Source organism: Protomyctophum bolini, assembly GCF_963924005.1.
Source record: "Protomyctophum bolini genome assembly, chromosome: 5".
Lineage (NCBI taxonomy): Eukaryota > Metazoa > Chordata > Actinopteri > Myctophiformes > Myctophidae > Protomyctophum > Protomyctophum bolini.
Window position 1 is genome coordinate 3,868,124 of NC_137866.1, and position 26,263 is coordinate 3,894,386.

Below are 26,263 nucleotides of genomic sequence, written 5' to 3' on the forward strand. Positions count from 1 at the left end.
TCACTGTTCTCACTGTTCTCAATAAAATATTGATATGCGATTAAAATGCGATTAATCGAGATTAATTAACTACAAAGCCTCTGATTAATTAGATTCATTTTTTGAATCGAGTCCCAGCTCTAATTTTGTATACACTCTCAGAGTTAAATTAATGATTATACATGGGGGTCCCAGACATAGAAATGCCATTAAATTGGGGACCGTAGCCTAATTCAGGTCAAACCATGCAGGGGCCCCGAGCCGTAAAAACCTTCTCTTACGGGGGTCCTCCGCATGTATTTTCAAACGGGGGTCCGCAGGCTATAATGAGTATATCATTTTGGGGGTCCTTGACCATGAAGAAGTTTGGGAACCAGTTGATTTAAACACCTGAGTGAGACCTGCAGGTCTGTTGGAATTGTATTATTATATATCAGTGTCAACAGGTGAAACGATGGAGGGTAAACGATATATTCGGTCACTGTCCTTTTTGTTACATTATGGAAAGTAACCAACCACTGACTACTTGGTGAAAAGTACATTTTACGTGTCATTATACTTGCCATTAATATAGTGGGTGCAACTATTGTTTGGGCGTAGTGATATGGACACAAAAAACATAGTTCTGTGTGATAGAGGGGTAAAAAAAGAACGAAAGTTGCACTCAGGTCAACGATACAAACGACGTTAGTTTTGTGGATTAATTTACCTTTACTGCGTGGCCCCCATGAGTGCCGCCCACAAAATGACCGGAACTACTTAATATTTCACCAAAACCAGAGCAGAACTCCCACCACGGGACTCGGACAATCAATAAATACAGTTGCATCCACTGTATTAATGGCAAGTATTTCATACAACTTAAGTAAAAAAATCCCTTTAAGTAGTACTGTGATTAAGTAAAATGTTGATTTATTTGTATACTTGAGCACGTCAAATTTGCAGTACTTTTACCTCTACTCCACTATCTCTACCTCTACTCCACTCTCAGAGGCAAATATTGTACTAGTAACTGTATAGTTACTAGTTACTTCGTAGATTTAGATATTTAAACATACATTAACCACGTCAGCCCAGCCCTATAGGCTATAGACGTTTGGCCATTTGAAAATAGCAGCGAGAATGCGATGCAATGTGAGTTTGTAATATAGATCTGCTATTTTCAAAAGATTTCCACACGTTAAGATGACTAAATTGAAACGGGACATTCTGCAGAATGAGTACTTTTTACTTTTGGTACTTTAAGTACATTTTGAGGCCAATACTTTGTGCTTTCACTCATACACACTTTGAGTATTTCTACATTATATAGCAGTATTGATACTTTTTACTTAAGTAGGTACGGGAACCCCTTTTTGATGTATTAATTAAAGCATTAGCGATTGAAAAAATAGCAGATCTACAAGCTCATAAGGCGGCATACCGAATGCCGAGCTTGTAGATCTGCTATTTTTTTTTTTTTTTTAATCATGAAAATGTGGCGGAAATCTTTGAATATATATATAATTATATATTCTTTCAAAGTGAATGTTTTTAACTCAAATCTTTGCTTTATGGTCTAAATGGGTTAAAACCCCATTCTGGGCGGGAACCCCTTTTGGTGTTTTAACTAAGCATTATGTTATACTTTAGCTATTGAAAAAAAAAAAAACAGATCTACAAGCTCATAGCGCGCCACCGTCCGAGTGGCGCGCTACGAGCTTGTAGGTCTGCTATTTTTTACAAAATCGTGAAAATGCGGCACACAAATCTTTGAATTATATTCTTTCAGAAGACTTTTTTTTTTTTTTTTTTTCTCTCTCGACGTCAGGCCTAAATGGTAGAACAAAATGAGTACTTTTTTTTTTCTCTCCACCTCTGTCTGGGAGGAAACCCCCGCCCCCTCCACCCCCCTCCACCCCCCAGAGAAGCATCACATGCACCTTATAAAGCCCCATGGTGTCTTCTCCTCTGTCACTCTTCTGTCACGTTGTCACTGAGCTAGACGGTGACAATGTCCCCCCTCCTCGTCATCCTCCTCCTCCTGCTCTGCACCACGGACTGGGTGGCCTCACAGGCACCGCAAGGCAAGTTACACATCTTTTTATTATTTTTTTATTTACACCCATTTAGGAGTAAGAAGAACCCAAAGAAGTATTATCCCATTGCTGAAAACACTGGCGTTATATACATACTATATATAAGACAAACACACTATAGGAATGGGAAATAGAGAGAGGAAAATGGAATTCGTATACCGTAGTTATTTGTATTATGACTTTGTATTTGTATTGCATTTGTATTGTGCCTGTTTGACCTGACAGGCTCTTTTAAATCAATCAGTCACCTTAGTTAAAGTTTTTTTTTTAAATGATATATAGCCTACTTTGGGGCATGTCATGTGGTCTATAACTGCAAAGCCTTTGTGATCTACTGGTGATCTATACCTTCTGGGCACCCCCTGTTCTAAATCATGACCGTTTTCTTTGTGATCTACTGGTGATCTATACCTTCTGGGCACCCCCTGTTCTAAATCATGACCGTTTTCTTTGTGATCTACTGGTGATCTATACCTTCTGTAGGGCACCCCCTGTTCTAAATCATGACAGTTTTCTGAGAAACCCCATGTTTCTGTGTCAGTTGGTGCTCAACCTTTTTCATGTCAATTAAGGACCCCCAGAATTATCTGTATACTTGGTCACCGAGACCCCCACCTGAAAATATGTTGTTCCAGCCTTCCAGGGACACCCCCCACCCCCCACCCCCCCCCCCCCCAGAAGCAAGGATTTGAGTTAAAAAACATTTCGCTCTGAAAGAATATATATTCAAAGATTTGCACCACATTTTCACGATTTGTCAAAAATAGTGCCGCGCTATGAGCTTGCATAGATCTGCTATTTTTCAACAGCTGAGCACAGGGCTGGACTGGCCACAGGGCGTACCGGGGATTTTCCCGGTGGGCCGCGACCGTAGGGGGCTGCCATGTATGATTAATTATTTATTTATGTTTTAAGGCGCGTGCTGCCATCCTGCCAGTGCCATCATGATAATGTCACTGTACCTGTATCAGTGAGTGACAAATAAACCCTCTACAAAGGGTTGTGTAGTTGTCTGTTGGTTTGTATCATTTAGGCCTATGTTGTTCTGTAAAAGTGGTGGTATTATTAGGGGCTTGTTTGTTTGTGTGTGCCGCGACGGAGCGGGCGGTAGAGTTTCTGCTATCTTCGCGCTGGTTGTGGTGGGGGGGCGGTCTGGGCCAAATTCACTCGAAAATGCCCGGGCCGAATTTTTGAGTATAACACAATGCTTAAAACACCGTCCAGAATTAAACATTGGAAAGGTTCTGTTTATGTACGCTACAATGGGCAGAGCTATGCATGGCCTACACATCATGTTGTTGAATATTTAGTTTGTTTAATTCGTTTGGTTTTATTAATAGAGCCTTGATGATGGCTGCTTGCTTGCTTGCTCAGGGGATGAATTGAATCTTGACCGCCGTGTCAAAATTTGTGTCAGACCTTTAGACACAATCTCAATAGAAGAGCAGGGAGACACCTGTTCTAAACACCTATATTACTGACTTTGATTGTAAAAAACTAAACACGTATGTGTTTAAAAAGTGTTACTGGCGATTAAACATGTTCTTCTGTTTATAATCTAAACACTGTGACACGTTTAAAAAGTGTTACAAATAAGTGTTTATAACCTAAACGCTTGGGTTTAGTGTACATTTGTATTCTTAAAAACAAGTTACATAGTGCCACGTAAATACATTTATAGTAATTTGGTCTCACTGCTCTTCTATTGGGACATCACAGCGTCGTCTAGGTTGGACATGACGTTATAGACTTGGTCCTGTTTCTCATGGTCCGACCCAAGTTCTGACCTGAAGGTCAAACATGTATTTCTCCCCAAAGCAATTAGGACACGAGACCATATTACATTATTATTATTACACCTGTACTTGCGACTCTGCACTGGCTGCCGGTGAGCTCCATGGATGAGACTTCAAATTCTTTCTTTTTACATATAAAGCCCTAAATGGACTGGCCCCTGGCCTATACCTACATCCTAGAAATGCTGTCCCCACCTAAGCAGATAAGGCCCTACTAGGACGAACCTTGTCACCAGAGGTAGTCGGGCCTTTGCCGCCCGGGCACCCAGATTATGGAATGCTCTACCGGTGCCTGTGAGATTAGCACCATCCATCCATGCCTGTGTTTAAGTCACTTTTAAAAACTCACCTCTACACAGAATGGTTTTTTTTTACCCTTTCTATGGGAGATTGTTAATTTTTAACTGCTGCTATATTTTGTCTTCTTTTCTTTTTGTGTTTCTCGTTTTTAAACTGCCCTTGGTTGTGACTTGCTAGATGTTGTTTGTGTTTTTTAACCTTGTATTGTACAGCCCTTTGGAACCTTGTTCTGAAAGGTGCCATTTAAATAAAGTTCATTATCATTATCATTATAGCATACAGGCTCTATTACCTGAGCGGTAAAAAAAAGAAATGGGAACGTTTGCAAAGTGCAGCTTGAATTTAGTTGAATAAAAGTGTGATTAACATCTTTTACAGACTGCCAGGACTACTATTTAGACAAACCGGTAAATAAAACAATAAAATTATAGTAAAAATGGGAGGCTCTATACTATAGCAGTGGTTTCATAGAGAAACAGACTCTTGCCCAGTCTTTGCGCCGCATTGTGAGCTTGTAGATCAGCAATGTTCAGTAATACAGGTTAAACATTATAGTTTTCTAATTTATTTATTTTCCTTTTCTTTTATTTCTTCATGAAATTACTGAAAAATCATTGAATATCTTTTTTTTTCATGACAGAGAATAGCTTTGTTGTGAATGTTTGTGAAAGTAATGATTAAAAACAACAAATAAAACCCTTTATTTTGTTTTTAATTTTCAAAAAACATTCCCCCCCAAAAAAGCAAAATCTTTCATTAATTCAAAACAAATTTGATGATATTTCTTTTAGTCATTTCATGAAATTAATAAAATAACAAAAAAATCTATTATCTAATAAATCTGTATTCCATAAATTAGAAAACAAATGTTTAAGAATTTGTGGAAAATAGCCGATCTACACAAGCTCACAACACGGCACGAATAGACGCGTTGTGAGCTTGTAGATCTGCTACTTTCACTGCTATACGTTCGGGTCCCGGGCAAGCGTCTAATTTCTCCTTTGGGTTTCGAGCTAAAACGTTTGGGAACCACTGGTGTAGTGGATATTAACCCATTCTGACCTGAGATCAGATTCATACGAGGTTTCCACTGGACACACACTGGTCTGATGAACCCATTCTGACCTGAGATCAGATTCTAAAAATGTCAGTCGTTCTTCAAATTTTTCAAAAATAGCAGACCTACAAGCTCGTATCGCGACACTCGGTGGCGCGATATGAGCTTGTAGATCTGCTATTTTTAAATAGGTAAAGCATAACATGATGCTAACACCAAAATGGGTGCCCGGTCAGAATGGGTTAACCCATTTTGACCTGAGATCAGATTCTAAAAATGTCTTCTACATCCTGACAGTTTTCTGAAAAAGCCATGTTTTTCTATGTCAGTGTGGTTCTTCGATTTTTCAAAAATAGCAGACCTACAAGCTCGTAGGTCTGCTATTTTATGCTAACACCAAAAGGAGTTCCCGCTCTAGAAAATGTAACTTTGAATTTAAGGAATTCAATCACACGAGCTAAAGTTGAAACTGAGAAAATACCGTATAGACAGTTATTTTTTTTCATAGCTGTGTAGCCGGCGGGCATTGCAACGTGCACGGTTAAACTTATACAACTATAACAACTTACAACGCAAGCTAAAGAAACTAAATTGTAAATGTTTGTAAATTAAAAGATTATTTGACACTCAGGGGGGGGGGGGGGGGGATGAGTGTAAACTATAAAGGCTCAATATAGACAACATTCAGATAGAAATATGTAAAAAAAAAAAAGAAGATTGTACGTTTGAGAATCACTGAATGCTGTACATTTTTTAATGAAATGCTAAGAAATGCTAAGAAAAGAGTATCATTGTCAGACACTTGCCAAAATGTTGCTCTTTATTAGGTGGACGTTTGGGTCGCTGGCTTAGACGTTCATCTGTCCTGATGAAGGTCTGTAAAGCGACCCAAACGTCCACCTAATGAAGAGCAACATTTCGGCAAAATGTCTGAGTGTGTGCGGGACCCTTTCTTTGTTTTAGAGATACCCTTTTTAATATATGCTCTATTGCCCTATACTGTAATTATAATATATCATATTATATATAATATTTAATATTATACTCACCTGTCACTATATATATAGCCTTCTGGTGTGCTGCTGTGCATGGCCTTCTGCTACGACAATTAACTGAAAAACAAGAAAAAACGGCTTTGTGTATTTATACAATAAACTGACTAAAAATCTGAGAAGATGACCTTCGTTTTAGTGGTTAGTAGAACCTGGTTTAGTTTGCCCTAATCCAAATCACAAAAAAATACCTAAACTTAAACGTAAAGATGAACTGAACTAAAGCTAAGCATTTTCAAAAGACTATAGCAAAAAACACCTTTGAAACGAATCCAAACTATACAGAAATTGAGAACATATAATGAAAACGAATGACTTGTACTGAAAAATTATAATAGCTTGATTACCGAGTGGCGCGCTATGAGCTTGTAGATTTGCTATTTTTTAAAAGCTAAAGCATAACGTTAATGCTATAACACCAAAAGGGGTTCGCGCCTAAAACATTATCGTTTTCTAATTTATTTATTTTCCTTTTCTTTTATTTCTTCATGAAATTACCGAAAAATCATTGAATATCGTTTTTTTTTTTTTTCATGACAGAGAATAGCTTTGTTATGAATGTTTGTGAAAGTAATAATAATTAAAAACAACAAATAAAACCCATATAAAAATGGACCCATATATATATATATCCCTGCAGGTTAATTATTTCTTTCTGTTCTTTAACTATACATAGAAGTGTCTATATGTCTCTAAATATTTTGATGAATTGAACATGGTGGACCCTGTTGTAAACAAGTGTAACGCTTAATTGGGTCGTCGTCCCACTCACAGTTAACAGTCTTTGTATTGAGTGTGTGCTTGAAATGTAGGCTACTGTAATTCTACAAACTGTTAATAAATATTTCAATCAATCAATCAGGTGGTGACAACAACAGGCTGATCCTGAAAGGCCTGAAGGGCGACAGCAACCCGTGCGAGGGCTACATCCTCGTCTTCCACGACAACCAGTGGGGCTACGTGGGAGACGTCGACTGGCACGACGAGGCCAACGGCGACGTGGTCTGCCGGAGCGTGGGCTGCGGCGCGGCGGAGCGCCACGCGGACAGTCCGTACATCGGGAAGGACAAGATCTCTGGGGCCGGCGGTGTTTCTGTTCTGCCCGACAAGGTCTGGATCAACGAGGTGAACTGCAGCGCGACGCCAGGCGCGGCTCAGCTGTGGGACTGTCCCGGGTTCCGCGGCTGGGGCGTCAGTGGCGCCGGCGTCGACACGCACGACGTGGTGAGATGGATCAAGTGTTCAAGTAAGACCACACACACATGCACACACACGCGCATGCATGCATGCACGCGCGCGCGAGCGAGCGTGTACAAAACACACCATGCGCACAGATACTTCTGGAAATGTAACTTGTAGCCTACTAGAAAACTATACTTTGCCTCTACACAAGTAAAAACCGTGTGATCTCTAGCCTTCTGTGCCCATACCTTCCAAACCATTCAACCTGGCTTGTTACACCTGTGTTCTATATATGCCAATCCTGTGTGACACACACCCCCCGCATGGTGAACCCGCCCATCAAACGGGTTAAAGGCACACACAGGCAGAAATGGCTCCTTCAGACATAATTGCTGTCGCATTACATTTTTTTTGTACATGATGAATTACTTTTTTGTTTGATGTTTTGTGTATGCCGCATGATATAGGCAAATAGTAAAATATGAATCATGAATATAGGCAAATAGTAAAATATGAATCATGAATATAGGCAAATAGTAAAATATGAATCATAACAATAAAGACATTATATATAGAGCACAGAACAACATTGCTTTAGGTTTTTTATGTAATACATTTGATGATGAAGGCTGTGGTGTATTTTTATGTAATACATTTGATGATAAGGCTGTGGTGTATTTTTATGTAATACATTTGATGATGAAGGCTGTGGTGTATTTTTATGTAATTCATTTGATGATGAAGGCTGTGGTGTATTTTTATGTAATACATTTGATGATGAAGGCTGTGGTGTATTTTTATGTAATATACATTTGATGATGAAGGCTGTGGTGTATTTTTATGTAATACATTTGATGATGAAGGCTGTGGTGTATTTTTATGTAATACATTTGATGATGAAGGCTGTGGTGTATTTTTATGTAATATACATTTGATGATGAAGGCTGTGGTGTATTTTTATGTAATACATTTGATGATAAGGCTGTGGTGTATTTTTATGAACCTTTTTTATTTATTTATTATTTGTATAGAAAAAATCGAAATGGGCTTGGATGGCTTCAGGTGTGCCGGAGCGGTCCAATTCAACATAACGGAAGGAGGGCAGTCTGAGTCCCACTACGTTTGTTCTGACGACTGGGGAACTGGGCCGGAGGGTAAGAGTCACACTGCGTTTGTTCTGACCACTGGGGAACTGGGCCGGAGGGTAAGAGTCACACTGCGTTTGTTCTGACCACTGGGGAACTGGGCCGGAGGGTAAGAGTCACACTGCGTTTGTTCTGACCACTGGAGAACTGGGCCGGAGGGTAAGAGTCACACTGCGTTTGTTCTGACCACTGGAGAACTGGGCCGGAGGGTAAGAGTCACACTGCGTTTGTTCTGACCACTGGGGAACTGGGCCGGAGGGTAAGAGTCACACTGCGTTTGTTCTGACCACTGGGGAACTGGGCCGGAGGGTAAGAGTCACACTACGTTTGTTCTGACCACTGGGGAACTGGGCCGGAGGGTAAGAGTCACACTACGTTTGTTCTGACCACTGGGGAACTGGGCCGGAGGGTAAGAGTCACACTACGTTTGTTCTGACCACTGGGGAACTGGGCCGGAGGGTAAGAGTCACACTGCGTTTGTTCTGACGACTGGGGAACTGGGCCGGAGGGTAAGAGTCACACTGCGTTTGTTCTGACCACTGGGGAACTGGGCCGGAGGGTAAGAGTCACACTGCCATGCATCCATGTGTATTCTGTTCATACAGCCTTTGAAAACATACACTTCGAACTGCATGAAAATTATTCCTTTTCCCACGTTTTATTACTGCAGTCAAAGACATAGTAGTAATAGTAGTAACAGTATTAGAGGCCCTATAGGGGCCCTTGGCCCTCAGGGGCCCTTGAAAAGGGCTCCTCATGGAGACCTTCATTGGCTGTTGATCGTGTTAGATTTAGGCCAAAAAGAAAAAACCCCCCTGAAAATCTCTTTATGGGTCCCCGCCAAAAATGAGTGTTCCCGAGGCCCTCGTGGGGGTTAAATGGTCCCTGTGTTGGAGCACGGATATCCAAAAAAGTAATACATAATAGTACTGCTATTCTATGCAACGATTTAACATTCCAAGTCAAATATCTAATCAATCATGTGGTTGGTTTTCCCCTCTCTGGCACCACAAAGCAAGGGCCATGGCTGACCGCGTGTGCAACGATCTCAAGTGTGGCGACGCGAAACCCGTGTTGCCAAACCCCGCAAAGATGACATCACCCGAGGGGTTTTCTACGTCCAATCGGAGAAAGAAAATTAAGTGTGCCTCCAAGTTCGGCAAAGACAACAAAGAGGATCATTTGTGGCAGTGTCAGCCTCAGAACAGCCCTGGATGCTCAAACCCTGCTTTTGTCACATGTAGAGGTAAAAGATTGGCCAGTGGTCATCGTGGTTGGGAGAGTTGTTGAACTAAACACAGAAATGCACGCACGCACCCACACACACACAATGTATTTGCGCACTGCTCGGTGAATGTTAAACATTTTCTAAATGACGACATGCGTTTCATGTTAAAACAGATCACCCCGTCTTGCGACTAGAAGGCGGGGACAACGCCTGCTCTGGAAGCCTAGTGAAGGCACCCGACGGGCCCGACGGTGGCATCTGGGATGCTCTATGCAGTGGAAACGCCACCAAAATCAGCCCTCACACAATCTGCAAACAACTGAACTGCGGGACCAAGGCCACACAGTCCTTCAACTGCAGTGACCGTGACAGGAGGTCAGGTTCACCCACACTGAGGTGTAAAGGTAAAAATGTTCAGGCCGGTCCCCTCCAACAGTCATTAAGACATGTGAATCCCTTGACTCCTTCAAAACTGCTCTCAAAGGGCACCTATACGGACGGCTGCAATTCGAAACTGGCCCCCGTAAAATCTGCCCCCCCCCCCTTTATATCTTTTCCCCTTTTGCTTCCTATATGATGAATTCCTGTTCTGTCCTTTAACTACATAGAAGTGTCTATTTGTATATCTCTAAATGTTTTGATGAATTGAACAATGTGGACCCTCTGTTGTAAACAAGTGTAATGTTTAATTGGGTCGTCCACTCACAGTTAACAGTCTTTGTATCGAGTTTGTGCTTGAAATGTACTGTAATTCTACAAACCGTTAATAAATAATATATAATAAATTCATACCTCGTATGAATCTGATCTCAGGTCAGAATGGGTTAATCTTAAAAAAAAAAAATGACTGAAAGTGCCTTCCATTTATCTGTTAACAGAAAAGATCACGTTAACTCTCAAGGACTCCACGTTAGCTCTCAAGGACTCGGCCGGGCCTCCAAACTGCTACGGGTCAGTTTATGTCACTAGTTCTGTGGGAGATCAGGCTGTGTGTGGCATCGACTGGAGCCTAGAGGACGCACAAGTGGTCTGCAGAGAACTAAAATGTGGCAAGGTGAGTGTGTGTGTGTGTGTGTGTGTGTGTGTGTGTGTGTGTGCGCGTGTGCGTGCACGCAGTCATGTTCATTTGAGCTTGTAGATCTGCTATTTTTGAAAAAAAATCGAAGAACGACTGACATTTTTTAGAATCTGATCTCAGGTCAGGATGGGTTAATCAGACCAGTGTGTGTCCAGTGGAAACCTCGTATGAATCTGATCTCAGGTCAGAATGGGTTAAATGAACAGTCCAGATTCGGTGTAATGATTTTTTTTACATGTATTTCCTACTAATGTGTATACGTTATATACATTATTACCTTTATTTATTGATCCATTATGGCTTATCAGTTTTGCACAATTTCCTCCCACCCAGCTGATTGCATCGCTGTGATTTTATATTAATTTTAAATTAACACGTTTATTTTTGAGTTTTTGCATATATTAAATCGGTGGTGAATCCGGTTTTAAAAGAAATCCATTTGTATTCAGAATGCCTACAATGCCCTTTTTTGCAGGTGGCCGTCATGGACCAACCCGACCAGTATCAAGCGGTCAACGCCATCCTGGACAACGTGGAGTGCACGGGCCAGGAGAAGAACCTGTGGCACTGCCCGGCCCAGTTCAACCCTGATGCTACATGTCGGACCAATGCTGCTCATGTTACATGTGAAAGTAAGTCATGTTATATACCACAGGTTCGTTTCGAGGAAGCTATTTCCGATTGGTTGAAAAACTGTAGCCTTCTAGCCGTGGGTTAAACCAGCACCGTTCATACATTCATACATTCATTCATTCATTCATTCATTCATACATTCTTTGAACCGTGTCGTTTTCCCCAATGCAGACAGTATTGAAGTGCGCCTGTCCGACGGCCCGGGGAGATGTGCCGGGAACGTAGAGATCAAACACAACGGAGAGTGGAAACTGGTCGTACATTCGAACGAATGGAAGGACAGGAAGAATTCCGACCGCGTCTGCAAAGATCTGGCGGGCTGTGGGGATGCCAGTGATTTTGGGAGAAGCAACTTTACTCTCAAACAGGTTCCATTTTTTCGAAAGAAAGTGAGGTGTGATGAGTCAGGTCCCGTCAAACTGTCTGATTGCATCAGCGCTACAGAGAACGCGCTGGTCCAAGACCAAGGGAGAGGTTCAAATGTGCCAGTGCAAATTACCTGCCAAGGTGAGGCATGTGCATCTGTACTCGCATCTCAAAATGGAACTTGTTCCTTTTTACCCCTCCTGTAATCTAATGATATAGGACTGTTACTAACATGTATGCATATTACCATCAATGTCAGTGCTGTCTGGGAGATGTGTGAGGGGTGCAGTACTTCGTTTAGACCGTTTTTGGTTTAGACTAGTCATTGGTTAGACCAGTCATTAGTCCTATACATCTACAACCTAGCTCAAACCCTCACCCTAAACCTATAACCTCCCACGGGGCAGCGCACCTAAACCTATAACCTTAACCCATGTCTAACCAATGACTAGTATAAACCTAACCTCCCACGGGGCAGCGCACCTAAACCTATAACCTTAACCCATGTCTAACCAATGACTAGTCTAAACCTAACCTCCCACGGGGCAGCACACCTAAACCTATAACCTTAACCCATGTCTAACCAATGACTAGTCTAAACCTAACCTCCCACGGGGCAGCACACCTAAACCTATAACCTTAACCCATGTCTAACCAATGACTAGTATAAACCTAACCTCCCACGGGGCAGCGCACATAAACCTATAACCTTAACCCATGTCTAACCAATGACTAGTCTAAGCCAAGTATGCACCCCTGTCACTGTGTGAGAGCTATAGGTCCTGTGCAAAGACAAAAGTATTCTTGTGTTTTCAGGGCAATACGTTATGGTTTTCTAAATTTAAAGCATTGCCCCTCCCTCCCTCCCTCCCTCCCTCCCTCCCTTTTCTTTTATTAGGACACAAGGTGGTGTTCCTGGTGAGCGGAACGTCGCCCTGCTCCGGCCACGTGGCGGTAGAACACCAGGGGAAGGACTACTGGCTCTCGTTCAGGTCCAACGACACCTGGAACCGGCACACGGCTGACGTGGTGTGTGGCACACTGCATTGTGGGGAGGCCAGGACCTTTGTACTGTCGGCGGCTCCTTCTGGAGTCTCTGGGATGGAAAGAGAGCCTTGGACAGAATCCTACAATTGCTCCTCCTCCTCCTCCTCCTCCACGGAGGTGGCGTCGGTCTTCGACTGTCCACGGGACCACGCGGCGACACCGTCCGACCAGAGAATCGCTTCTGTGGAATGTACAGGTGTGACCATTATTTTTGTATATATTATGCTCGCTGCCGTGTAAATATTTCTTTCACATATTATTATTATTATTATTATTGTACCTTTCCCAGAAATAAGAACACTCTATAATCCAGTTACAGTCACAGAAGAAAGATTCAGTAACGCCCTGCAATCAAGTGTTGTTTTTGGCAGCAAATTTCTATTTGATAGTTTTAGTCATTTAGGTGTTTGGAATGAAACTTCATTTAGTTTTAGTCACATTTTTTTAGTCACTTGTGAATGTGTTAGTGTTAGTCTAGTTTTAGTCGACTAGATGTCATAAGATTTTAGTCGACGCGTTGTGAGCTTGTAGATCGGCTATTTTCAGCATGAAACCAAGTGAAAAATGACTTTTCTTTTGTTCGTACTGGATCTGTTGTCCCACTATAGTCCCTTCCTAACATTTTAGTCTAGTTTGTATTTGTTGACGAAATTGTCAATATATTTAGTCTTAGTTTAAGTCGTCGTTTTCATTTAGTTTCCATTTAGTTTCCATTTAGTTTTCGCCAGTGGAAAAAAAGGTAGTCGACGAGCAATTTTCGTCTTAGTTTTAGTCGACGAAAACAACACTTGTTGTCCTGATTAATTAAAACAACACTTGGCACTGGCATGTTGTCCTGATTAAGTAAAACAACACTTGGCACTGGCATGTTGTCCTGATTAAGTAAAACAACACTTGGCACTGGCATGTTGTCCTGATTAAGTATTTTGCCCATTTTGATTTCAAACAGGTGACATCACTGCGACACTGACCGAAGACTGTTGGGGAGACGTGAAGGTGACCATGGGAGCAGTTGGGGGGGGCGTGTGTGCCAGCACCTGGACTCAGGAACACTCCGAGAGTCTGTGTGGAGACCTGGGCTGTGGACACGCCTTCCCCAACATGAGACAGGACGCGGCGTCATCAAGGCCGACCACTCCCGCCGCCTTGAAAGTGAGCATCCTGTCGATGACGCGCACCAAACTGACCGGGAATCTGAGCCGAAGCACCATCGTGAAGAGAGGCAGAGACACCGACTGCGACGACAACCCAGCCTCTGTGGTGTGCTCAGGTAGAATACTCCAGATACTACACCCCTATGTACACATTTACACCCCCAGATACTACACCCATATGTACACATTTACACCCCCAGATACTAACATACTGCACCCCTATGTACACATTTACACCCCCAGATACTACACCCATATGTACACATTTACACCCCCAGATACTAACATACTGCACCCCTATGTACACATTTACACCCCCAGATACTACACCCATATGTACACATTTACACCCCCCAGATACTAACATACTGCACCCCTATGTACACATTTACACCTCCCAGATAATACTACACACATTTACACCTCCCAGATAATACTACACCCCTATGTACACATTTACACCTCCCAGATAATACTACACACATTTACACCTCCCAGATAATACTACACCCCTATGTACACATTTACACCCCCCAGATACTACACCCATATGTACACATTTACACCTCCCAGATAATACTACACCCCTATGTACACATTTACACCTCCCAGATAATACTACACACATTTACACCTCCCAGATAATACTACACCCCTATGTACACATTTACACCTCCCAGATAATACTACACCCCAGTATGTACACATTTACACCCCAGCCTCTGTGGTTTGCTCAGGTAAAAGATCATTTGAAATAGTTTAAACTGTACCGTTTTATACACTGTATCCCTGCAGCCAGTGACCTATAGTTTAAACTGTATACCGTCTGTTTTATACACTGTATCCCTGCAGCCAGTGACCTATAGTTTAAACTGTATACCGTCTGTTTTATACACTGTATCCCTGCAGCTAGTGACCTATAGTTTAAACTGTATACCGTCTGTTTTATACACTGTATCCCTGCAGCCAGTGACCTATAGTTTAAACTGTACCGTCTGTTTTATACACTGTATCCCTGCAGCCAGTGACCTATAGTTTAAACTGTACCGTCTGTTTTATACACTGTATCCCTGCAGCCAGTGACCTATAGTTTAAACTGTACCGTCTGTTTTATACACTGTATCCCTGCAGCCAGTGACCTATAGTTTAAACTGTATACCGTCTGTTTTATACACTGTATCCCTGCAGCCAGTGACCTATAGTTTAAACTGTACCGTCTGTTTTATACACTGTATCCCTGCAGCCAGTGACCTATAGTTTAAACTGTACCGTCTGTTTTATACACTGTATCCCTGCAGCCAGTGTCAAGGCCGATTTTGACGATTCCAGCGATCATTGCTCCGGAAATGTGAAGATACGCTACAAAGGTCAACGACGCCCCGTCTGCATCGATGCTCTGAAGGTCGCCAACGTCCAAAATGCCATCTGCATGCAGCTGGGATGTGGAGAGGCCCTCAGGACCCTTGAATTCTTCGGACCTCAGCCGTCCCAACGTGGCCTGTCAGGACTGACTTGTCCTGGAGGAGAGACCACGCTGGCAGGCTGTACCATAGAGGAGGAGGACACCACCAGTCAAACGTGCACTTTTGGTGGCCTCAAGTGTGATAGTATGTTTAATACTTTAATTATTCCAACTTAAACCAAATATATATAGGTATACTGTAGTAGACCGACATCCTATTAAATACAGCCATTTCCATTAACGCGTGTCTGTCCCCGTCGTTACGTCTCATCTGCAGAATGGCAGAAGATCACCCTGAAGAAGCCCAAAGACAAGGCCGGGGAGGGCGACGTGATGGTTTACAGCAAGCGTGGAACGGAGATGGTCTCTAGCCGCGGCTGGACGGAGGCGGACGGAGAGAGACTGTGCCGTGATCTGCACCTCGGCAAACGCCAAAGCCACGCCAACTCCACTCGCTCCGTTTCGCCAAACTACTACGGCGAGACCTTCGGATGCAGCAGTGCGGAGAGGGAGAGGACCATCTGGGGCTGCGACAGGACGGCAGCCATCGCTCACAGTCCACAGGAAGGAGTCTATCTCAAGTGCACAGGTACTGGGACCGGTACCGGGACCGGGACCGGGACCGGTACTACAAAGTCAACATTGAACATTTAAATAGGAAGTGAACACTCCTTTTGACACGCTCCCCGAGTTGATTTAACCCATTCTGACCCGAGACCAGATTCTATAAACGCACAGAGGAATGGTGGTTCTTTAACCCATTCTGACCTGAGATCAGATTTAAAAAAAATGTCTTCTAAATCCTGACAAGTTTTCAAAAAAATAGCAGACCTATACAAGCTCGTAGCGCGCCACTCGGTGGCGCGCTACGAGCTTGTAGATCTGCTATTTCTCAATAGCTAAAGCATAACATGATGCTTTATATAACAAACACCAAAATGGGTTCCCGCCCCAGAATGGGTTAAAACAGTATAGCCTACTACGGTGTGCTAAAGGCTATATTCATCTAAGATTACTAATTTTGTATATATTATTAATCAGACCAGTGTGTATGTGTCCAGTGGAAAACCTCGTATGAATCTGATCTCAGGTCAGAATGGGTTAAAGAAGTTGAGCGCTGTTACTGTTACAGTAATAACATAATGTGTCGATTGTATATTCATACATACATGTGTGTCCCCCCCCCCCCCCCCCCCCCCGTGTCATGCAGTCAACCCTGAGGTGAAGCTATCGGCAGGGTGCGCTGGCGAGCTGACCATCGGGAACAAGAGGGTGTGCGCCAAGGACTGGAAGGACGAGTATTCCCAGATCGTTTGCCGGGAGCTGAGAGGCTGCAGCGACGCGGTCCCGGGGAACCCGGGAACGGCGGCCGGCGGGGGGCGTTCACGCCATCCAGACGTGCACCACGTGCGCTGCGACGGCACCGAGTCACACCTGGGCCTGTGTGAGACGGCCAGCGGGGCGTGCAGCGCCGCCCTGGTGTCGGTACGCTGTAAAGGTCAGTGGTGGGAAAAGAGGAATACTGGACTACTCGCCCCGGTGCTTGCCCGATTTTCCTCCCGGAATTTTCCCCAGTTGAGGGGGATAACTTTGTAATATTATGCTATTGGCTGTTTGTATTCTTTTTTGGAAAAATATAAAAAGACACTGCTGTGGAAAGGCTATATTATTTGACTTATATTGAACCTACAAACAATTTAGTATTATTTAGTATAATGTAAGGTTTTGCCCCCTCAAATGGTACCTCGTCAGATAATCCCCACATTATCCTACAACAACTTCTGTGAACAGACTTCACTGTAGTAGCTTTTCATAAATTATATTTGTACTTAGGCTGTTCTGCTCTCATGAACGTTTATAGTTAGAGAAATTCAAAGTCCAGCCGTCTGCTGTCCAGCCTCTCCCACCAACCCCTCACTGGGGAGAATTCTGGGAGGAAAACAGAAACGGGGCGAGTAGTCTTGTTACCGGAAAGAGTATAGGCCTACTCCCATTTATTTATTTTACTTAACCCCATTCTGACCTGAGATCAGATTCTAAAAATGTCTGTTTGAAAAATGACAGTTTTCTGAAAAAAGCTATGTGTGTTTTCGATGTTAGTCGTTCTTCGGTTTCCATACAGATTTTAATTTGAAACTCTCTTTTAATATAACTTTCCTCACGAGTCACTACTAAAATGTATGGATTTAAAAGTCGGGGCGACACAGTTTCCACACGGCAGGGAATAAAGCAGAACATAATGTTAACTCTCTCGTTGCAGGTGGCGTCCAGTTCCGTACCACGGAGACGTGTGGAGGCGTAGTTCTAGTCAAATATGAAGATGAAAAAGACAACGAGTGGGAGAATATGTGTGCGAACGGATTCGAGGAGAAATTCAAGAAGCTGCTGTGCAAAGAGCTTCATAGAAAAAATGAAAAATGTGGTGAAGGTGTGAAGAAGTTGAAGAATAAGCCACCCACGGTAACCACAAAGAAGGTATAAACTCCTGTTTGCCAAATGACACAAAACAGCTTATATGCTGTCCCTTCTACACATTTCCTGTACAGTAGACGCTACAGTAGAATAGTCTGCAATTAATAATATTTAAAAGATATTATTATGGAACAAACCAGTCCTTTTGTATATATATATGCAAGACTTCTTCTTTTTTTTCCTGGGTGTAAAAAAAACGGTTCTCAAACACTAAACGATTTTCTATTTTGTTTCATTTCAGAACATGAAAATGACACTGGATTGCAAAGACGAGTTTATGCTGATCCAAGACTGTGTCCGAAAGGCTCCTTGTGGGAATACAGCCAAAGCACCAGCTACCATCTATTGTGACGGTATAACCCAAACCTACTGTACAATAACCACTTCCCAAAGTGATCCTGTTAAGATATACTGTACAATAACCACTTCCCAAAGTGATCCTGTTAAGATATACTGTACAATAACCACTTCCCAAAGTGATCCTGTTAAGATATACTGTACAATAACCACTTCCCAAAGTGATCCTGTTAACCCATTGATGCCTGAGGCCGAATCTGGGAACGCCTTCTAGGGCCTGACCTAAGGTTTCTGAAAACCTTCAAATTCTGATGATTTAAAAAAAAATAGTTATGTTGCTACATGTATAGCAATAGCTGATGAGACACAGAGAGCGTGCCGGCATCAAGGGTAGAACAACGTATATGTTGCACCAGGCGTCAATGGGTTAAGATATACTGTACAATAACCACTTCCCAAAGTGATCCTGTTAAGCTATACTGTACAATAACCACTTCCCAAAGTGATCCTGTTAAGATATACTGTACAATAACCACTTCCCAAAGTGATCCTGTTAAGATATACTGTACAATAACCACTTCCCAAAGTGATCCTGTTAAGATATACTGTACAATAACCACTTCCCAAAGTGATCCTGTTAAGATATACTGTACATTTGTGATCCCCCCCCTCGCTATTCGGTAGCTGAACCACTATTTAGGGTGACCAGATGTCCCTCTTTGCGTGGGACAGTCCCTCATTTCCAAGACTTTTCAGGCGTCCCACATATTGAGACCCTGTCTGTCCCACATTGTGACTGACATGTGATTGCATCAGTGTTCAAATGCCCTAATAGTTTAGTCCCCTAATGGTTGGCCTTCTGTTGTAAAGCTCTCTCTCATCGTCTATTCTTGCAAGATGTGTTTTTAAGCCTGTTCAAATAGCATAAAAATAAAGCATGATTTTAAAACAATGTGAGACACCAGAGGAGTTTATAAATGATAGCCAATAGGCCTATGGTCGAATATGACATCAAGGCATTTAATAGCTTGATGTGAGAGAAGCGATACTTCTGTCCCTCAAATGAAAAGTTTAGATCAGGGCACCCTACCACTATTACGTCGGACGATCTCTCGTTCACTTTAAAATGCTTGTGTGTGAGTCAGTGTTTAATTTACCTCAACGGGGGGATTTCAGGTTACGAGGAGAAAGCGCCGCCCAAGCCCACTCGCCCGCCCGCCCCGTCCAACGTGACTGCCATGACGGCGACCGTGACGGAGGCTCCGCCTCCTCCTACTTCTCCTCCTCCTCCTCCCAGTAACGTGGGCCTGATTGTGGGCGTGTCTCTGGGCGCCGTGGGCGTGGTCATGGTCCCGCTGGTGCTCGTGCTCTGCCTGTTCCTGAGAAGACGCATGGGTCAGAGTGAGTGACAACCACCCATTTATAGGCCTGACGTGGACATTTATAAAAATGTATTTTTCTATATCAGTGGTTCTCAATATTTCATGTCAAGAACCCCAAAAATTATCTGAAAAGATGTCGTTCCAGGGAGGGACAAAGATTTGAGTTAAAAACGTTCGCTCTGAAAGAATATATATTCAAAGATTTGTACCACATTTTCACGTTTTTTTCCTTGCTATTTAAAAACACAAAACTTCTCTTCTGTGAAGCCCTGGGAAAAAAAAAAAAGTTCCGAGCTTGTAGATCAGCTATTTTCACTACTTCTTAATTATTATTTATTTTTTTGTTTGTTTTAATGTGCAGACAATCTTTACATTTTTATTATTAATTTTGTAGTTCTGTAGGAAAATAACATTTGGGATTTTACACTAGAGTCGTGACGCATAAAAATAATAAAAAATAGTATTAATATTAGGTGTTGTAATGCTCTGCTGTGGTATTTAATCTGAAACTATCCCTATACTCTGTTCTTATGTAGTGAGAAAACCTTCACAAAAAGACCTCGAGTACGACAGTGAACATATCCCTATACTCTGTTCTTATGTAGTGAGAAAACGTTCACAAAAAGACCTCGAGTACGACAGTGAACATATCCCTATACTCTGTTCTTATGTAGTGAGAAAACGTTCACAAAAAGACCTCGAGTACGACAGTGAACATATCCCTATACTCTGTTCTTATGTAGTGAGAAAACGTTCACAAAAAGACCTCGAGTACGACAGTGAACATATCCCTATACTCTGTTCTTATGTAGTGAGAAAACGTTCACAAAAAGACCTCGAGTACGACAGTGGCGAATATGAGGACGTCGACGTCAATCCTGAGATGCAAGTCTTGAATAGTTTTGGTGAGTGACGTTATTATATTAATTAAAAGTGATATTACACTGGCGGTTTCACCAGTCAAGTGATATACACACACTCATGTAATACACAGGACTTTGTGAAGCTCTCTCATATCTGACGCACGAACACACAGACACACGGGCCACTAATATTATGAACCCATATAGCATACTGTATTCTATATTGTTGTTTACGTTGTTGTTGCTTTGGTGGTGAACGCGCGGCAGGCTCCAGACCCGCGGCTGCAGCCGTCGACGACGACGGCGCAGGAAGTGATTCGTCCGTGTCGTACGACGACATCGACAACGAGGAAGTGAAGAGCGGAGCGCCGCCGGCCGGCCCCGCCCCCTGCAGTCGCCACAAACCACAGGATTACATCAACACCCGCCATCCAGGAAAGTCTTGAGCCACTACCCTACGTAGTTATATAAACCTTCATGAGAGCACATTGTGAATCACAAATCACGGGGGAGAATGGTGAACATTTCCAGTGATGAATCAAGCTCTATATTATAGGGGTGGGCAACTGGCGGCCCGGGGGCCACATCATGCGGCCCCCCCACCTTCACTTAATGCGGGCCCCTCAGGTTAATATCAGAATAATGATATAATATTGGGTTCCAGCTGTTTACAATTCCACAACATGCAAAACATGACCCGCTTTAATTATACTTCAGTCTAAATTAGTATAGCTCAATGCTCAACACACGTATAATTAAAAGGCATTTGAAATTACATTAATTAAATTACAGGATTCCAATTCGAATATAGCAAGAGTAGCCGATCTACTAAGCTCAAAACGTGTCGCCAGATTGTGTGAGAGAAATAAGCAATCAGGTCTATGAAAAGAAGCCAAGCCCCAAGAAGTCGCTTATATCATGGCAACACCGGAGAAATTCATGAACAACTCTGCTTTTTAAACAGGAGATTTAAGACGTTTCTAACTCATGTCAACGACTCGCAACACAAATAATACAAACTATGGAAAACTATGCCATCACATTATCAAAAGAAATAGTGTTGTATAAAGTACTGCACTTTAATCACGACAAAGTGAACCGGAAGCATTCTTTCTGGTGGCCCAAACTTGAAGGCGGAAGTGTCGGCTGCATAGAGCCCGTTCAATATAGGCTGTACTGAGCATCATCTATAAATACACGCTTTCCAGATGATACACAAAATGACAATTACAATTTTGCGTAGAGTATAGATAATGATATAAATAACCGCAATGCAATTCAACGCCGAGCATGATCTATTATCTAAAGACACTTGTCACTAATAAAAATAACAAGACCATTTACTTGTCTATAAAGCATTTACTTGTGTATAAAGCTCTCAATGGTCTCGCACCTTCCTACCTACATGACTGCCTGCCTAAATATGTCCCAAACCGCCCCCTCAGGTCTTCCACTGCTGGCCTGCTCGCTTTGCCAAAAAAAAAGGCAACTAAAAAATACGGGGAAGCAGCTTTTTGCTTCTACGGGCCGACGGCATGGAACAAGCTCCCACTGTACCTTCGTCAGGCAGCCTCTGTAGACATTTTTAAAGCTCAGCTCAAGACCCACTTCTACAACATTGCTTTTAATTGATCTTTTATTTTTGTTATTCATGTCCTCACTGTATTGCATTACTGCTTGTTTTTTAATGTCGTTGCCTTGCTTTTCTTTTATTCTCCATTGTTCTGTAAAGCACTTTGAGCTGCATTTCATGTCATGAAAGGTGCTATACAAATAAAGTTTTATTATTATTATTATTATAGTATAGAGGCTATATACTACCGTATGAGTTGGACGTTTTGTGTGTATATTTCATGTGTGTGTGTGTGTGTGTGTTGATCAACGTACAGACACCGTGACCTACGAGGTGGAAGACCCTCAACAGGAGGACTATGACGATGTGGACACGCCGGCCGAGGTCCACGGCTCCCCGCCGCCGCCGCCGCTCCCCGGGGGCCACCCGGAGCCCCTCCTCCCCCTGCGTCGTGGGGGGGGTCCCGAGGAGGAGGAGGAGGACCCCGAGGGGGGGGGGGGACGACTACCTGGAACCTGACAAAGAGGGGTGAGAGCCCCCCCAAACCTGGACTTGTTTTGATGCACGCGTGTGTGTGTATTCACGCGGGCAGGACGCAACGACGAGGGGGGTCTGTGTAGCATACCATTGGCTGTCGCCTGGAAGCCCGCTAAAGGCTTCCAGGCGACGTGACGTTGCAAAAGACGCAATGATTTGCATGTAGAGCTGCTCCGAAACCGCGTCGTTGCGTCTGCCCCCAGCGTGTGAACGCACCCTCGTGCTACGAGGCGGATTGCAAAGATCACAGGCAGGCAGTGGGTGGGGGGGGGGGGGGGGGGGGGGGAGTACTCGATTGTTTTACTTTAACCCATTCTGACCTGAGATCAGATTCATACGAGGTTTCCACTGGACAACACACTGGTCTGATTATAACCCATTCTGACCTGAGATCAGATTCTAAAAAATGTCAGTCGTTCTTCGATTTTTCAAAAAATAGCAGACCTACAAGCTCGTAGCGCGCCACTCGGTGGCGCGCTATGAGCTTGTAGATCTGCTATTTTTAAATAGCTAAAGCATAACATAATGCTGAACACCAAAATGGGTTCCCGTTCAGAATGGGTTAAGTAAAAAGTATTAATTAACCGCAATGCAAAAAAAAAAAAAAACGTTTAAAATAGTTCAAATAGCTGATCTAAACAAGCTCAAACAACGTGTAGTTAAAATGATTTTTCAAAAATAGTACAAAAATGGCAAAATAAGTTTAGGGATAAGTGGTGTGGCGCAAGACGTGGTTTCTCATGTTAAAACGTATTCCCTTCTCTGTAGACATGCAAAGTGGGAGTGAAAAACGGACTTCAATCAGAAGGATTTGCATCTTTTTCTTTATTTTATTTTTCTAGACATGACATGGATTCCTAGACTCCCAGCCTTATAACGACGTCAACAATGTCATTGTTATACATTTGTATTATTCTAATGTCCAATTCATAATCTTTTTTATTTTATATTATCCTCATTCATTATATTCTAGTATTCGAGGAGATACACATTTGGTGTTACTGTAGTAGACCATGATTATAATCGATATATATATATTATATCTCTTGTGTTACTTGTATAGATGTTAAAGGAGAATTCCATGCTAGAATGCTTTTTTACCTTTCTTTGTAGTTGTTACGTCCCCAACCAAAGAGGTCCAGGTGTTTTTTTGTGCAAAAACTCCTTATTGGCTATTTTCCCTATACCATAAGCCCTCAATGAATTGCATTGCATTGAATGGGAATTGAATGGGGCCGCTTGGGATGTTATTTACATTATGAAGAGAGGATATATACAAAGAAATTATAATTTTGAGCGATGGAAATAAGCGAATTAGCACAACACCCCATAGCCCCATTCAATTCAATGCGATTCATTTAGGGCTTATGGTAGGGGAAACGGCCAATAAGGAGCTTTTGCACAAAATAACACCTGGACCTCTTTGGTGGGGACGTAACAACTACAAAGGAAGGTAAGAAAGCCTTTTAGTATGGAATTCTCATTTAAAGTGGGTTCAGAGTGATTGGGATTTGTGGAGGACAGGTTTTCAAAAAAACAAAATCATGTTACACTGCAGACCATCCCAAAATATTTTGTGCCAGTTTAAATGTAAAAAAATAAAAAATAAAATAAGCTTTTGTATATGGTCTAGAGTGGTTAAACTGCTTATTTGATGCTATATTAACACATTTTGCTGCATGGGGACCCCCTGTAACCTCTTTTTTTTTAATGATGTAAGGGTTAAACCTTTAGTGTTTTGTTTTCCGGGTGTTTGTAGTTCATATCATATTTTGTTCTTGAGGGTCTGAACATTTTAACCCATTCTGACCTGAGATCAGATTCATACGAGGTTTCCACTGGACACACACTGGTCTGATGAACCCATTCTGACCTGAGATCAGATTCAAAAAATGTCAGTCGTTCTTCGATTTTAAAAAAAAATAGCAGAACTACAAGCTCGTAGCGCGCCACTCGGTGGCGCGCTACGAGCTTGTAGCATACATAGGGCCATAGCTAAAGCATAACATGATGCCAACACCAAAATGGGTTCCGGTTCAGAATGGGTTAAACTATGAATTACATTACTATTGATTTATGTGAGTTGAGTTATGTGATAAAAATGTACACTTTCTATATTCACATGTCAGTCATTTTTACTTAATTAGTAGGCCTAGTACAGGTGTTGTGTAAATACAGTATTTTAATGTTGGTGTTCTCTTACGTTCTAAGCATAATATATTTCCTTTAATCATTGTTCATGTTGTCAAAATCTTATCATGGATATCATGAGAAAACAATTATACAATATAATTTGTTGTAGGGCACACCAAATATTCTCTATAAGAAAAATAAACTCTACATTTTGTTTGTTTTAGCATGATGTCGTGTTCAATTATTAATAATGATATGGTGTTTAAATTAGCACTAACGATGTATTCCCGTGTGTCTAATAATGTCGGATTGAAACGTGAATCATCTTAGATTTCCTATACGAACCCACGGATCTTCAGAGACTTTGAAATTAGCTCCGTTGTTGAGTGTCAAACTGTATGTTATTTTAATCATCTATAGTTTGATACACAGCAAAGTGAGCCACTTTCACATTAAGCCACCGTCTTTAGAATGAATCAAAGTTTGCACACGCGTGTGCATGTGTCCATGCACTTTATTCACAATCACTTCAAATTGTACCCCGGATGGTCATGCAAGGCATGCAGCACGAGAGTCTCCAAATGTTTACATTAGTAAAGAATGGTCAAAGCATGCAGAGTCTCCAAATTTCATAAGCATTCATAAATAGCTACCATAACCACACAGATAAAGCCTTATATTGTGGCAACAGTGACTCACTCATATATTCATTGTTGATAGACTGTACAGTACAAATATTACCCAGATATTCATGGTATTCATTCAGGACATGCGAGTTCACTCACGTGAGTTGCAAATCGGAAACTTGTGATTTACAATTACAAATCTGTAATATTTACTGTGAGACTTTTGAGACTGAACCAACTCCATAATATGGATATATTTTAGGAATAGCTTTGCATGTCACACGGCTTTCAGGTTTTTACAACCAGTGTCCCTCCCACTGTTGAAACCAAGCTCTGATCTGCTGCCGCAAGCCGTTTATTACCTTTGGGCACTGTGGACGAGTCTACAGATTCCTTCTAAAATCCGGGACAGTTTTTCTGAAAAACCTCTGTTTCTATATGTCAGTCGTTCTCCAACATTTTCATGTCAAGGACCCCCAGGAATTATCTGTATTTGAGCTTGTAGATCTGCTATTTTTTTCAATAGCCAAAGTATATATATAACATAATTGACCTGAGATCAGATTCTAAAAATGTCTGTTTGAAAATGACAGTTTTTTTGAAAAAGCTATGTTTCTGTGTCAGTCGTTCTTCGACTTTTCAAAAATAGCAGACCTATACAAGCTCGTAGTGCGCCACTCGGTGGCGCGCTATGAGCTTGTAGATCTGCTATTTCTTTCAATAGCCAAAGTATAACATTGTAATGCTTAACCCATTCTGACCTGAGATCAGATTCATACGAGGTTTCCACTGGACACACACTGGTCTGATGAACCCATTCTGA

The 26,263-nt window shown here is 42.2% G+C and overlaps 1 protein-coding gene and 1 long non-coding RNA gene across 2 annotated transcripts in view; one reads left to right on the forward strand and one right to left on the reverse strand.

Moving 5' to 3' along the window:
- LOC308316196 overlaps window positions 1–26,263 on the reverse strand; it is a 224,131-nt gene that overhangs the window by 80,816 nt on the left and 117,052 nt on the right. The window lies entirely within an intron of this gene.
- Window positions 1,973–19,735, forward strand: LOC308315902 (scavenger receptor cysteine-rich type 1 protein M160; the record flags this gene model as incomplete). The annotated part of the gene is made up of 16 exons (XM_080764164.1): window positions 1,973–2,045; window positions 7,125–7,508; window positions 8,476–8,598; window positions 9,605–9,835; window positions 9,991–10,221; window positions 10,696–10,871; window positions 11,371–11,527; window positions 11,700–12,035; window positions 12,793–13,137; window positions 13,891–14,211; window positions 15,394–15,702; window positions 15,835–16,146; window positions 16,768–17,055; window positions 17,818–18,032; window positions 18,271–18,382; window positions 19,503–19,735. 16 exons carry the CDS (start codon window positions 1,973–1,975, stop codon window positions 19,733–19,735), a joined length of 3,846 nt encoding a protein of 1,281 aa, XP_080620290.1.